This window comes from Silurus meridionalis, chromosome 20 (genome assembly GCF_014805685.1).
Source record: "Silurus meridionalis isolate SWU-2019-XX chromosome 20, ASM1480568v1, whole genome shotgun sequence".
NCBI classification, from domain to species: domain Eukaryota; kingdom Metazoa; phylum Chordata; class Actinopteri; order Siluriformes; family Siluridae; genus Silurus; species Silurus meridionalis.
Genome location: NC_060903.1, coordinates 2090488 through 2104801, shown reverse-complemented (window position 1 = coordinate 2104801; position 14314 = coordinate 2090488). Strand labels below are relative to the sequence as shown.

The 14314-nt window shown below is 36.3% G+C and overlaps 1 protein-coding gene across 3 annotated transcripts in view; it reads left to right on the top strand.

The window, feature by feature from the left end:
• Positions 1–14314, top strand: part of pex5lb (peroxisomal biogenesis factor 5-like b) — a 38473-nt gene that overhangs the window by 1328 nt on the left and 22831 nt on the right. Inside the window, exon 2 of one of the 3 annotated variants that reach the window (XM_046876559.1) lies at positions 12241–12333. The exons of the other annotated variants lie outside the window; for them this stretch is intronic. Within the exon in view, the coding sequence (XP_046732515.1) occupies positions 12241–12333 (93 nt within the window). The remainder of the gene's footprint in view (positions 1–12240; positions 12334–14314) is intronic. 3 annotated transcript variants of the gene reach the window in all.

Below are 14314 nucleotides of genomic sequence, written 5' to 3'. Positions count from 1 at the left end.
AGACGAATTCAATTTCAGAAAAGGTTCCAAATATCAAGTATACTTTTTATATTTGTATTTGGTACTTTTTAGAAACCCAATGTGACAATCTTGATTCAGAGCTATCAATCATTTCATCTGAAGGAAGAACCCTTAAAGCATGGGCTAAGAAAATGAAGTAGTTCATGAATTTTTGGTAGCAGACCCGGGGTATTATTATAAATTCATCTCGTCCTGTAGAAACCAGTAAATGGTTAATGGTTCTTAGCATTAGAACTTTCTCTTGATCGCTTAAACCTTCTGTGGTTGAAAACTTTTTAGGACAAACCAACAAAACTGTTAATTTGATGTTTGCCAAAGTGGAAATCGTTATATAGCATTACCGCACTTGACAATCTCACGCTAAAATCCTGGTAATATATTACTATGTAACACATCGGTATGTAAAACACATTCCATGTCAGTATTCCATGTCATATATGCAAATGAAGTACCATATAAACAAGTTGACATGCGTAACATGAATTGATATTCCAGGCAGCGTAAAAAACCCCACATTGCATTTCGTTGCACAAACATAGATATCACCTGAATGTACAGTCAACATCCATGTGGTCCACGTCAGCTCGCTGTGACCTTCATACAGTCTGCTGAACTCCGATTCCGCCTGCTAGCACTCACATGACTGATGATGCTGCGCTTGCACTTCACCAGAACTGCCATCAGGTGCGATTTGCTCCAGAGGCTCTGACGCTTGACGCTAATTCGCTTCCCGTTCCAGTGCCGCGTAAATCAGAGCGTGTGTAGGAAGTGTCTCCTTGTTTTCCATGGAAAGAGTACATTATTCATGACTGATGGGTTGACGGAAAGTGAGGCTGTCTTTATTTGTCAGTAATTTTGCTGTGCAAGCAAAGATTTACACCCACATAGATATATGGGGGATCTTCCTTTTTTTAAAAAAAAAGGAATGAGACACTGATGCAAACATGCTTCTGTAAAAGAAACTTGACAGACACTTTCATCCAAGAACCTAATATGCTACGTGCTAGATTCACACATAGTGTTAGTGTGTGTGACTCAGGTGTGCTCAGTTCACACTAAATCTGCACTAAATTGACAAATAATATTCTTTCATGATTGTAAAATTATTTTTGCCCTCAGAGATAGAATGAAGGTGATATAGATTTCCCTGATAGAGAAAAACAACGTCTTAAAATGTTTTATTTAATAGTAATATATATATATATATATAATTTTTTTACTTTGTTTTTTTTCTTTATTATTATTCTTTTTTTTTATTGTGTTATCGACATATTATTACATTTAGGGGTCCAAGCACCAAAGCCAGAACTAATGTGTTTTGTTGCTATCAAGTTCAAAAATGAACATTCTGATGCCTGTATAAATTATTATTTAAAAAAATAATATAAATCTCGAATTTTAACCTCTAAATCGTGTAAACACATATTATACAAAATTATCAGTACAATTGTACAAAACAGCCTGATGGCGGATTGCAGGGCAGTTTTATGGTACAGTTGTTAGCGTCAGGTATCAGCTCTGTTGTTACTCAATGTTATTCATTGAAGCTGTTTGGGCATGTTTTTTTTTTTAGAATAATTTACTTCTTTTTTTCTTCTTAAAAATGAGGTCTCTGAAAAAAAAAAGTCTTTGCAGCATATTTTTCATCAAATTGCCCAGACTACATTGCATTCAGGAAGTACAATTTTTGCTACAGGGCATATTGTGTTACAGTGTTGTGTCACCAGGACTATAGTCTTGATCCTAAACAACATAAATGAAATCAGGAAATACAGTGAATGCTGCATACACACACACACACACACACACACACACACACGTTCTGAACAAAACATCCGCAGTAATATATGAGGCTCGGGCCTATTGGGAGGTGGGGGATGTGCCTTGTCCTGCGCTGTCTTTACTGAGACTTAAGAGTAAGGCTGTTGTTTTTTTCCCAACTTCTTCAGAGAAATGCTAATTTCTTCAATTATATGTTGCAAGATAGTAGAAAAAAAAATGCTTTGTTTGAGACATTAAGTGCTGCAAATCAAACATGTTCATTTGTACAGCAGGATCATCTGATTGCACGGTGTATGATTTATTATTTAGTACAAATGTTTGGGTGAATCATTTTTTCAGGCTCAAACTTAAACATTAAATTTGTATTTGTCTGCAGTTCCTTGTATCTGTTTTAGCTAAACAAAGATGATGTAGTGATATAGGTTGTCACTGATCCTCCATGCTATACATCCTGGAAGTCCTTTGGGAGTTTCACCCCTCTATAAAATGCACAGATGGTTCAGTGTCTCATGGAGATACATCCACAGCTGCAGAACTCAAAATTTATGACAATCCACCTACATAAAATTCCAGCTAATATCTGGATGAGCTAACTACCATGATTGAATAGTCACCTGCAATGCTTTAACATCAGTGATCAGTTTTATGTAAATAAGATGCACTAATAACTAAAAGCACTAATGTTTATATTCACACTAATGCTTCACATGAACATTTTGTGACTAATGGCACAGACGTTGAACAGATGAGACAACAGTTTGATCATGAAGTTGAAACTATATGCAGAAGCTTCTCCACAGTCATCTGTAAACATTGAATTTGTCATTGTTCAATGTTTTTAGTACTTATCACATCATAAGTTTGCTAATAAGAGTATAATTATAGAAGCTCCTTGTCTTGTCAAGCTGTCTTTAGCTAAATAACGCACATTTATTGGATAAGATGGATAAATGATCTGCTATAGAAGAAACATAATCATATAAATCCATAAAATTATCCGTCATTGTTTATATTATAAATCATATAAATTTTGTTAATCTGTTAAACCCAAATATGGAAAAACAACCATTAAAGGAGTGATATAATTAGTGAAAGCTGCATACACGTGAACTACATCCACCACTGGCAGGCTAGACTATATGTCATATTGTTTGTGACTCTATTATTGACCTTATTGACCAAAAACCTGCTATATGTAAATGAGATCTTCAAAAAAACATTATTTTTGTCTGTGCATGTCAGACATTGTGATCCAAATAATCCAACCCATATTCATCCTGGTCAAATAAACACCTGACAGTTTTTAACAATGATGCAACAATGTTCTCCGGGTTGTTTTCTAATACACTGCAGGGCATACAGTAGCTGCAAGAACCAGGATAGGCTATTTCTGTCCATATTGTGCAGCCTTACTGCCTGGGGGGATGAAAATTTTTGCCCAGGCATTGAGCTGGACTGAAACTCTGGTTCTCACTATTGCGGTAATTGTTTTAGTCCGCTCGTGTCAGCAAGCAAATATGTACTCAGGCAGTGACTGACATTTCCAAGACATTTATGAGGGCAGTCAGCTCCTGTAAAAGCAGGCGTTCATTTAACTCGTGCATGGTTAGATTTTCAGCGTGCTCATTAGAGCCGGAAAACTGAAGAATATCATGAAGAATGAAATGACAATAATTGATTTATAGTCAAGACTGACTATTTTTAGGTCGCTATAAAAATTTATCAAAACAGGCCATTTCCTCGGGTCTCATCTTTTCCCTTGAAGCACACTTGCTCTAACATGAATCACCAGAGTAAATATCTTTAATCAATTCCTCTTGATAATCCCATCTCCAGGTATCAGTATGAATTAATATGATAGAAATATTATACAACAAAAGAAAAAATGAATATTTAATGAGGAGTATGTATATTTACATTGCATTTACATACAGAGATTATATAGGTAATATTAGCTGTTATATATATGAACAGTTAAATGTCAGATCTGATCTCTGTGCTAGTGTACGAGCCTTACAGCCTGAGCGACTGAATCTAGCTCTGAATCTAGTTCTTGATTACTCCCTGCTTTCTTCGTTATCCCAGATGCGTAGACGTCTGCATGGAGGTGGGAGACAGAGATTTGCTCTGTTGTGTAATGAAAGATGTGACTGATTCGGTAATGGTTCAGTGTAAATGGACCAGATGAGCTCGTGACAAGCTAATTTTCTTAAGATAATACAGGAAGTACATGCTCCACAGTAAGCTCTGAATCCCATGTAAAGCGAGAGGGAGAAAACGGATGTGAGATGTATCAGAGTCTGAAATATTTACCTGCTTCCACTGGTAGATAAAATGGAAATTAAAACCTGGGCGGTTTCAAGTAGCACATTATTACAAGCAGTAGTATAATGGCATTATGTTTTTTTTTATATGTTTACCATCCATTTGTGGTTTGGTCTACTCCATTCAAATCACATCACACAGTCCTAACACGATCCCGGTGCAATAGGCAGGCGAGGTATGCTAGCGGATTTGTTATGCAACATAAAACCTGCTGTACTGACCATTAAAAGGCTTGTGCATATTGAAAGAAGAATGAGCAAATGTTTACTTTGCATTTGTGGATCAAGTACTGGTAGCAGTTTGGCATCATTTCGCATAAAATGCTGTTTATTTTATCATTATTGTTATAGACAGCAAGAAATTGCAGTAGAGTCCTGAATTTAAGGACCTGCTTAAATGCCTACTTGTCTCATTAGATTAGTGCATGATCTTCTGGATAAGTTTGAAGGAAACATGTCCTTTTTTTTTTTTCAAAATAACAACACGCTCTGATTCTCTGACTGAACGCACAGCACGGCCCCAGGTGTGAGAGGCGCTGATCTCATGGTTTTCCTTCAGTTTACTTCATGTGCTTTTTGTTGACACTGCAATGGACTTTGGTTTTGGTTCTGTCTCTAACCAGGGATCAGTCCTGATCAGTTTGGCAATTTGGGTTAGATTAGATTAGATTCAACTTTACTGTCATTGTGCAGAGTAGAAGTACAGAGCCAGTGAAATGCTATAACTAACTAGAAGTTCAATAACAATATATTTCATATATACATAGAATAAAAAGTGTATGCACGTGTTAGTGAGTAGATACCAGCTCAGTGCAATGACACGGTGGTCAAATAAAGAGGTGTGCAGATAAATGAGGTAAAAATGTCCAGTGACAATCAGGTGACTATGCAGAGTTCAGGTAGTAATTATACAGTAATTTGCATAGAGGCAAGTTAAACCATTATTACACCATTACACCATTGTTTATATTTGCAATACAATATATAAAAATAAAAATTATGTTTACTGACAGTTACACACTATTACACAATGTGTTTTAATAAATTTAATAAAGTAGAAAGAATCTGTGGAAGTGAGATTTTGCAGATCTCTTTGCCTACACTTTATAATTGTCGATTTTTATTCTCATTTTCATAACAAACAAAACATACACATTTCTATTGCCACCACAGTTCAGTTTGCTGATTTTTTTATGAATTAAAAAAAATACTTTTTGAGTCATAAATAATGCGCCAAAATGTGTACTTTGGTCTGTATAAAACTAAATAAAAAAATGCAACACTCAACGCAAGGGTATATTGAATTAAATTAAGGGTGAATATTGTAAAAAAATATGTGTAGGGTCACCATGCCTTAAAATATCATACCATAAATACATTTATATAACAATTAATTTAGAAACTGCATACGTTTAACATTTATAACATATTTGTGTTGATGTACACTATGCCTACATACATAATGTGAATTGTTCGTTCGTACACACACACATCGTCACATCTCTTCGCAGTGTATCACGATACATCGCTGCACCAATCTTAACAATGTTTTAATTTTTGCATAATGTAGAACGTCCTTCCTTTATCTCTCTTCTATATATGTTCTATTTTCGGGGGATGGAAAATTTGCAGTGCCGGGAAGATCAGGCAAACAGATGATCATTACTTTTTAATGCAATATATTGCCAGCACTGTAAACCATGATAAAGATGAGGATTTTTATTTTTTACATTAGGGTGTAATATTGACACACACCCATCTGCTAAATCAGACCCAACACAAAATCAATAAGGTGTATGAAGACGAATGAGGAAATGAGCAACTCTTCCCCTTACCTAGCAGGACAGAAGAACCTGAGGCACTGAGAACACACATGAGTACGTGCAGATTATAATGTAAAGTCAATACTGATTCCACTTGGCTGTTTTTCACACATACACACACATATCAATGCTCACATTGAATTAAATACACTTATAATAATAAAGCATTTAGAAGCCCTACTTGGACTTGCACATTCAGAATAGAACAACATGGAGCAGAAGAGAAACTGTGATCCTGAAAATGAATTTGGGTTGTGTTAGCCTTACAGGAATCACAAGGCGGCTCTTATCTGTGAAGGGACGGTGGGTCTTTATCCGTGTCAGTCATGCGGTATATGAGGGACGCACACATGCCTGAATGAAAGGCTTGACTGAACCCTAAGGCAGGCCAGTTTTTTCAGGTTAACAGCTAATCTGTGAAATCCACTAGATTTATAGATGCAGTTGCAGATGTTGTGTCACATTTCCTCCTGAACCAGATCAGGTAGCTCTGACAGTCGGAACAGATGCCTGGCTGGGATATACGGCCTGTGATCTGAGCAAAGAACAGCGAGGATTATCAGCAAATGAGGCCAGAGCACAGATTCAGATCATGCCAGTTTGTTTGTATTGCCTTTCCATCAAACCATTTTTTTTATTTTTTTACTTTCAGGCTTTCACATAACATTATCTCATGCTTTAATACCATGAATGCCTATCATTTCTAAAACATTCGCCTCTGCTGATAAAACGTCCCAGATGCCTGTATTTGAATACATTGTGAATAAATTGCCATTCCAAAACGCACGATTCATGCTAATTAGCCATGAATGTGACTCTGAGGAGGCAACGTTGACCTTAAGGGTAAAAAGATTAATGCAGCTTCTGGGCTCGTGTTCATACCAACAAGCACAAACATCTCCAACGCCATGGCCAGTTTGTCTCTTGTGACTGCTGCTGATCTTGTTTGAAGGGGATAGAGTACTGGAAAGTATTTAAGTGTTCATTTTGTTTTTTATCTTCATAATAATGTTTCTCAGGAAACAAAAAAATGGTATGTTATGTGGAAAAGGGCAGATAGCGCTTTCCTCTAATAACGCTATCCCACCAAAATGTTATAGGCTTTACTACGTGTTGTTCACGTTACTACCTAATCAGTTCATTGCTACTTTTTGCGGAGCTCCTCTATCTGTTCCTTAAACTCTTTTGTAATTTTTGTCAGATATTTTACAGTTTGCTCAGTCTGTACAAGTTCTTTTAGGTTTTTCTTTGCTGTGACTAGCAACCAACACTATCTGTTGATGTTTATCAAACATTTTCTTGTAATGAAGTAGACAGTTCTAGGGTTCCAGTTAAGGAAGTTTTTAGGGCTTGGAACCAATTGGAACCAATTTTTCCAGTCTGGAAAGACTTATTTGTACTGGGAAAAAAGAGATTAGCTTGAAAACTGCTAGCATGTAGATAGAAAAGGATCATAAATTGTAAAGCATCATGAACAGAAGCTACATTTGTTGGGTTGATGGATATGAAAGGAAGAATGCTCTATACGCTTACCTTTAATACTTGGTAGCTGTTGCTTACGCTTTAGTAACAGGTTCAATGTGATTTAAATTACTTTTGTTTACTTTATAAAGGAAAATAGAATCAATTCTGCTCATTAGAAACCATTTTACTCATATCTACATCACACTGGTTTTTTTAATGTTTAGCTTTTATAATAAAGACTTTTATAATAAAGACTAATATAATTAGGCATAAAGATAAAGTGTAAAGAAAGTGACATGGGGATTAAACATTAGCAGCTTTTTTAATATAGCACTTGGTGAAGACCAAAATGAACTTTTATTATTCTCCAGCCACCGAGTGATTTTGTGTCCACAGGCCCTTCAGAGCTGAGTAAGTGCAGGTGTAGGGCTTCAGGTGATGAGGATTCATTTGCTGATGCTAGCAATCCACACGTTGCTTGCGCTAGCACTTCCACACAGTGGTAGCGACGGCCTATTTTCACACAAATAAACACAATGCCGGTGTTCAGCCACACAAGGGACCAGCGGGTTTCACACTCTGTAATAAATAGTAGGGGCTGTATTCGTCTTCGTAATGCACATCACAGGGTGTTGTGTGGGAACATGCTAACGGGCGCTAGTGCTGCTTGACAGAGGAGGGAAGTATTGAAGTACAAATACTTCGTTACTGTACTTAAGTAAATTTTTCTGGTATCTGTACTTCGCTATTTATTTTTCAGACAACTTTTTACTTTCATTCATTAAATTTTTTTACACAAATATCTGTACTTTCTACTTCTTACATTTTTAAACCAGACTCGTAACTTTTGTTTTTATCTGTTTGGTGAAATGTCAATATTTCTTTCTTCTCATTGCGCACCATTTTCAGCCCATCAACCTATTTCCTGTCATTGCACATATTTTTCAATCTACCACTGGTGTATCATTTCCTGGCTCTCACGCACCACAGACGTAGGCTAGTTTACAATGCTAACAAAGAGTGCGGCAGAAGGCAACAAGGAGTATGGGCTTAACGTGGATGAGACAGAGGGAGTCAGCAATGTAAACTGAGAACAGAGACATTCCTGATCACCTAAACTTCATCATCTTTTTTCTTCTTGTGTTCTATATGGTGGATGTTCAGCCTGCATTCACCAGGTAACATAATGTGAGATTTGTTTTGTATTAATATATTAATATGATATGATCAGTTACGAGCGTGACACTAAAACAGGTAGAACTAATGGCTACGTTTTACTTAAGTACATGTCAGAGCCCAAACTTCTTTACTTTAACTTGACTAAAAAAGTGTAGTCAGAACTTTTTACCAGAGTCTTTTAAAACACGAGTATCTGTACTTCTATTTGAGTGAAAGATGTGTGTACTTTTGCCACCTCTGCTGCTTAATTAAAATTTTCATCAGTGTTTGACCAAGACGTGTCATGTCTTGTATTAAACAAGAAGAATGTACATTGGCTGTCAAAGGTTTGGAAACACCTAGCCTTTTATTGATCTTGACAGACAGATGCATGTTTCTATTGTTTCTAAGCAATAATCTAGTAAAAATCAAAAACACAATAATTGGACAGTGAAAGACTGTTCTGTGGACATAGGAGTCCAAATGTGACATTTCTGTCTCTAACAGAAGAATTTCTTTAAGGCAGAACAGGAGAGAAGATGTGATCGGACTGCCTCACCAACACAGTCAAATATAGAGGTGGAAGCTTAAAGGTTGTTTTGGAGCAGGGAAGGTTGGAGACTTATTCCAGTTAAAAGGAACCAACATGGCTGCCGTTCCATACTTCAACACCATGCAATTCTATCTAGACTGTGGCTAATTTGAATCGACTTCACCATACAACAAGACAATCAGCTGAAGCGTACATCCAAGCTCTGTAAGCTGTATTTAGAGAGGAAACAGTCGTCTGGAGTGATATCTATTATAGAATGGCCTGTCCAGTCACCGCACCTAAATCCTATTGAACTGCTTTGGGATGAACTGGATCTCAGAGAAAATAAAAAAATATCCAACTTGAACATATTTTTTTTAAGTATTTCAACTGAATATTTGGAGAAACAAACTGAATGCTATGCGTGTAAAGCTGTTATTCATGCTAAGGAAGGATTCTTCAATTTAAATAAAGTGGAGCATCTGGACATTTATTTACTTTTTTGGTAAAAGTAAATTATAATATCGTTATTGTAATTTGTTGGCTTTAAATATGTGATATGATTTATTTAATCAGAAAGTTTGATTACTGTTTGGATGAATTGTTGAACGGAATTTTTCAACTGGATGAACCATCCTCGTGCAGACAAACTAAAGATTGTTGGAAAGTGACCCAGTTATTATTTCACAGCTTGCATGTAAATAATAGACCTTGAAATATCTCGATCTGTCAGTAATCCCACATGATCTTATGTAGGACAATGTTAATCCATATCCTACATGGTTTAACCTAAGTTTTTATAAATTCCCATTACTTTAGATTTCTTGTTTGTTTTCCGTCGATGTGGCCAGAACCTTGTTACATTTCTCAGTCGAGTCCTGGCTGTCTTCACTGCACCCGTCAGCTTTATTTTTAGTCCTAGTGAGGCCGCAAAGATGCTGAAACACTTTGGAGCAAAGATTTCTGGGTGTGAAGAAAAGGTCAGACATGAACGCTGCTCCTTGCAGGGATCTGGAGGATTCGTAATGGCCGTGTTTGTTTGCCGTGCACGTAGTAAAGCGGATGAATTGTCAAGTCCCTGAGGAGGACAGGAACACAGGGCACGGAGGATGAATTACTTTTGTTTTATTTGAAGTTTGAGACATTTACATGCGTTCTTGCTGCTTCAGCTGTGACGTCGGATTCACGTTTAAAGACACTCTGAACTCTGAGATCGTGTCAGCTTCACTGGAAATGAATAGAAGTTGAAAAGCATCAGGGAGAAACTGCCTGAGGTGACATGACATACTGTGAGTAATTACAGTGCTGAAAAATAAACAATGAGCCTCTATGATTGAAGCAGCAGCTTGTATTCTGGTATCCAATATCCAGGTGTTCAGGTATCCAGGTGAGGTTATACACTGCAGCAAGGGTGGGAGTACAAAGATCACATGGTGCAATGTGCTGCTGCCAAGAGACTTTGTTAAATATGGATGTGTCTGCGATATAAATGGGACCACAGGGCAAAAGAAAGTCAGTGGAGTCTGTTTGTCATGAGGCAGAGGGTGATGGATGTGAGAGCAGAAAAACTCTTGTTCAAAAACAGACAGGGTCAAATGTCAAAATAAATGAAGCAAAAAGAAAAAAGAGTAATAGAAGGTGACAAGAAAAGCCACTAAATACTTAATAATGGCATTTAAAAGTGCATTAGGTAAGATTTGTCCTTTTTTAAACTCTAGTTCTCTAAAGGTTAAGAAGGTGGGTTTGACGTTTGAGTTATTTTGGTGGGATCCTGCTATTTGACTATTGGGTACTCTGATAGAAAATTCATGATTTATTGTATATTGTATTTAATGCAATGTATTGGAAATTATGGAAAATATTTTTTATTTATTTGCTTTTTTTAAAGACATGGATGCTACTCTTCTTTTTCTTTTAAGTTTGTTGCTGGATCTCATAAAATAAAAAACAAACAATTTCCTCAAACTCAAAAGCGGATTAAACTGGAATGTTACATGGGACTGAAGTCCGTGAGGCACAAACATATTAAACAAGGCCGCCGAATTGCTTCTGGTTCGTCACTCTGACGTTCCGCTTGCCCCTGCTAAAGTGCTTAGCTGTGTCTGAGGGGATCAGGGACTGATAAAAGACCCGTTAAAGGCTCTATGGTGATGGAAGGTGTTCATTTGACGTGACTCTGAATGTAATAAAGCCAAGCTGACCTCATTTATTGCCATAATTTATGTTTTTTTTGTGTGCTTTTTGATGGACACGCATTAAAATGCGAGAGCACACACTTGCTTTTTTATGTTCTTTTTTGTTGTTTGTAGATAGGCATATTTTAATATTATATAATAATAATAATATCATATAAAGCCCGAATTTTTCACTAATTCAGAATGTGAAACTCTTTCATATTATTATCGGCTTTGGATTCAAGTTAAAATTATTTTATACATAAAATAATACCAAAAATAGTAATTATATTTGACTTTTAGATTAACTCCTCATATTTCAGCACACGGTCATTAAAGTCTTACAGCTAGGATAATTAAATTAATAACCAAAAAAGACATAGATCGATATATACACTTTAAACACTAGGGGTCTCTAGAGCTCACTCGAGAATCATGGCGTTAAAAATATTACTAAAAGGTAATCACAAAACCAAGAAAAAGCATCCAGTTGTTACATTGGAACTGTGTCTACATTGGCATGCTGATGTAGCTGAGAAAAGATTCATTTATTTATCTTTTCATTTACAAATGATCTATTTCACTGTGATTTGCAATTGTATTAAAGTACATATAAATCAACCTGTCTAGCTAGCTAATTTTAGCTACCAGCTCATATACGCTATATGTCTGCTGCATTTCCTAGTTTAATTTAGAGGTTTTTGCCAAAAAAAGCAAGCCGATCTCTTTCTTTAGCAATCATTTCATACTTAGCTGTCCTACTGCTACTTCTGAAATTTTCTGAATGAGAAATACGGTCCCTACAAGCACAAACAGTTTGCAACACTGCAAAGATTTTGACAATAACAATATCCTGCATGTGAATATCGTTATATATCTTATAACTGATGATCGACACGTGCCTATTTGAGCCCTATATGGCAGCACACTGACCCGGTTCACTGTTGATCTCACTGTTGTAGGGGAAAGACCCGAGGGTGGTTGCCATGATGCTGAAGGAGTTCCCACGTAAGGCCTCCTCAGATGGAAACCCCCTCCTCACCATCACAACCAAGGTTGGCTGAAAACACACACCCATTAGATATTACATTAGATTGCACAAATCGCTCAAAAGCCTTTGCTAGCTTACTTGACTAGATTAGCACTGTGGCTTTCTTTAACAGATCTCAAAAAGTTCAGGAATAATTGATGGAGAATCTTTATTTTGTTAGGGAGATATCTAAAATATAAGCAGCTGGAGCTCAGCAGTGAACTGGAAACAAGTGTCTGACATTAGCAGCTGTTTTAAGGCTTGTTTATGTTCTTGAATTTTACATTCCTGAAGCCCTGCCTCCAAGAATCCATGTAACCCAGGAGTTCATCCATGTTTTATGCATTTCTATGGACTGTGGAAGTGAGGATTAGGACAATAACACACATAGAAGACTCTTTGTACTCTAACACAGTGACTTAGCATATATGGAGATATTTTGTTGTAGTTCACGCTTTAATAGCAGCTCTGTAGACTCTTCAACCTTCAACCTAAGTGACTTTGTAAAAGTACAAGTGTCAGCCGAGTCTGTATGGATGATATGGGTTTTTTTGTCCCATCTGGTTGTGTCAAAGGGTCAGTTTTTAAAAGACATGAATTATGAGCTTGACTACTTGTGTGTCTGTGAGAGGTGGAAACTTGTGATAACTTGGTAATGTGACTAATGGAAACGATAATTTATGGATGGATATTTGTAAAGTTTTCCCCGTATATTTGATTTACTTATCTGGTTATGTAAGTTAAAGTGTAGAAGATTATAATTTTAATTTATTACTAAGGAGAAGGTGAACAGGACAAAGCCTCACACAATGGAGGACTTAGAGGCACAGAACGGTTTCAGGTTCTCAGCAATATCCCAAACGACTTCCTTCAGAAGAATGTATTCCATTAATGGCTGTTTGAGGTTGATGCCACTGGTGTAATTTAAAGATTTGCGTTCATTTTTCTCTGTAATAAAGTACATGTACAATTTGTTTAAATAAATTTGTATTAGAAATATGGACTTTTTACTCACCCTGTAGTCCGAATAAAATGAGGCAATTTAATCTGTTAGAAATTTTAGGCAAACAAACAAATATTAAAAAAAGAAAGAAGAAAAAATCAATGGTTTACGCCAGTAATAATAGTTACAGGTTATGAGTTGCAGCTCTATTCAAGGCTTATGGACACATCAGGGGCTGCTAGTTTACCATTCTGAAGATTGCACATTAACACAGTTTGAACATCTACAGTTTTATTTATGCAGTCATACAACTTAATTCTAATTTTCACTTCCAGTTTCAGACTTTAGACCATGTCTTCTAGCAGATTTTAATGCAAGAGTTAAACAATCACTCCAGACCTGACAGGAAAGAGTGTTCTGTTGATCTGTTTATGTGAGGTATAGAGTGTGGTGTCAGTGTCAGCCTGTGTGAAGGCCGTCTTTATCCTGAAAATTTTATTGCTCTGGTACGTGCACATAAATTTTTCTGGCAGATATCCAAAGGATAAGGATGAGGGATGGAAAGGATCGATGCAGCTTACAGAGCTACGGCAGCTCCTGATTTAAAGTAACATATCTATAAAATAGACTTTCTTTTTTTGATGAATATATTGGTTTTCATTCATTCAATTATTAAATATACTTTTCTTTCAATTTCTAAACTTCCTCCTGTTGGAGTCTTTTTCTTGATGAAAAAATAATAGAGCTTTGAAAAGTTGGCGAGTATAATGTATATAACAATAATAACAATATAATAACCAGAAAATGATAAATCTATCTATCTATCTGTCTGTCTGTCTGTCTGTCTGTCTGTCTGTCTGTCTGTCTGTCTGTCTGTCTTGGTGGTCATTTTATTTGTAAGCAGATGTTTACTTAAAATGTTTATGAGGAGTCTCCAGGATCAGTGCTTTATAACATTCATAATTAATTGGACATGAATGTTGGAAATTGATCTGAGCTTATTTCATGGACTGACAACGTCACAGCGATATTAAAAATCTTTTTATCAGAACACCCACAGGAT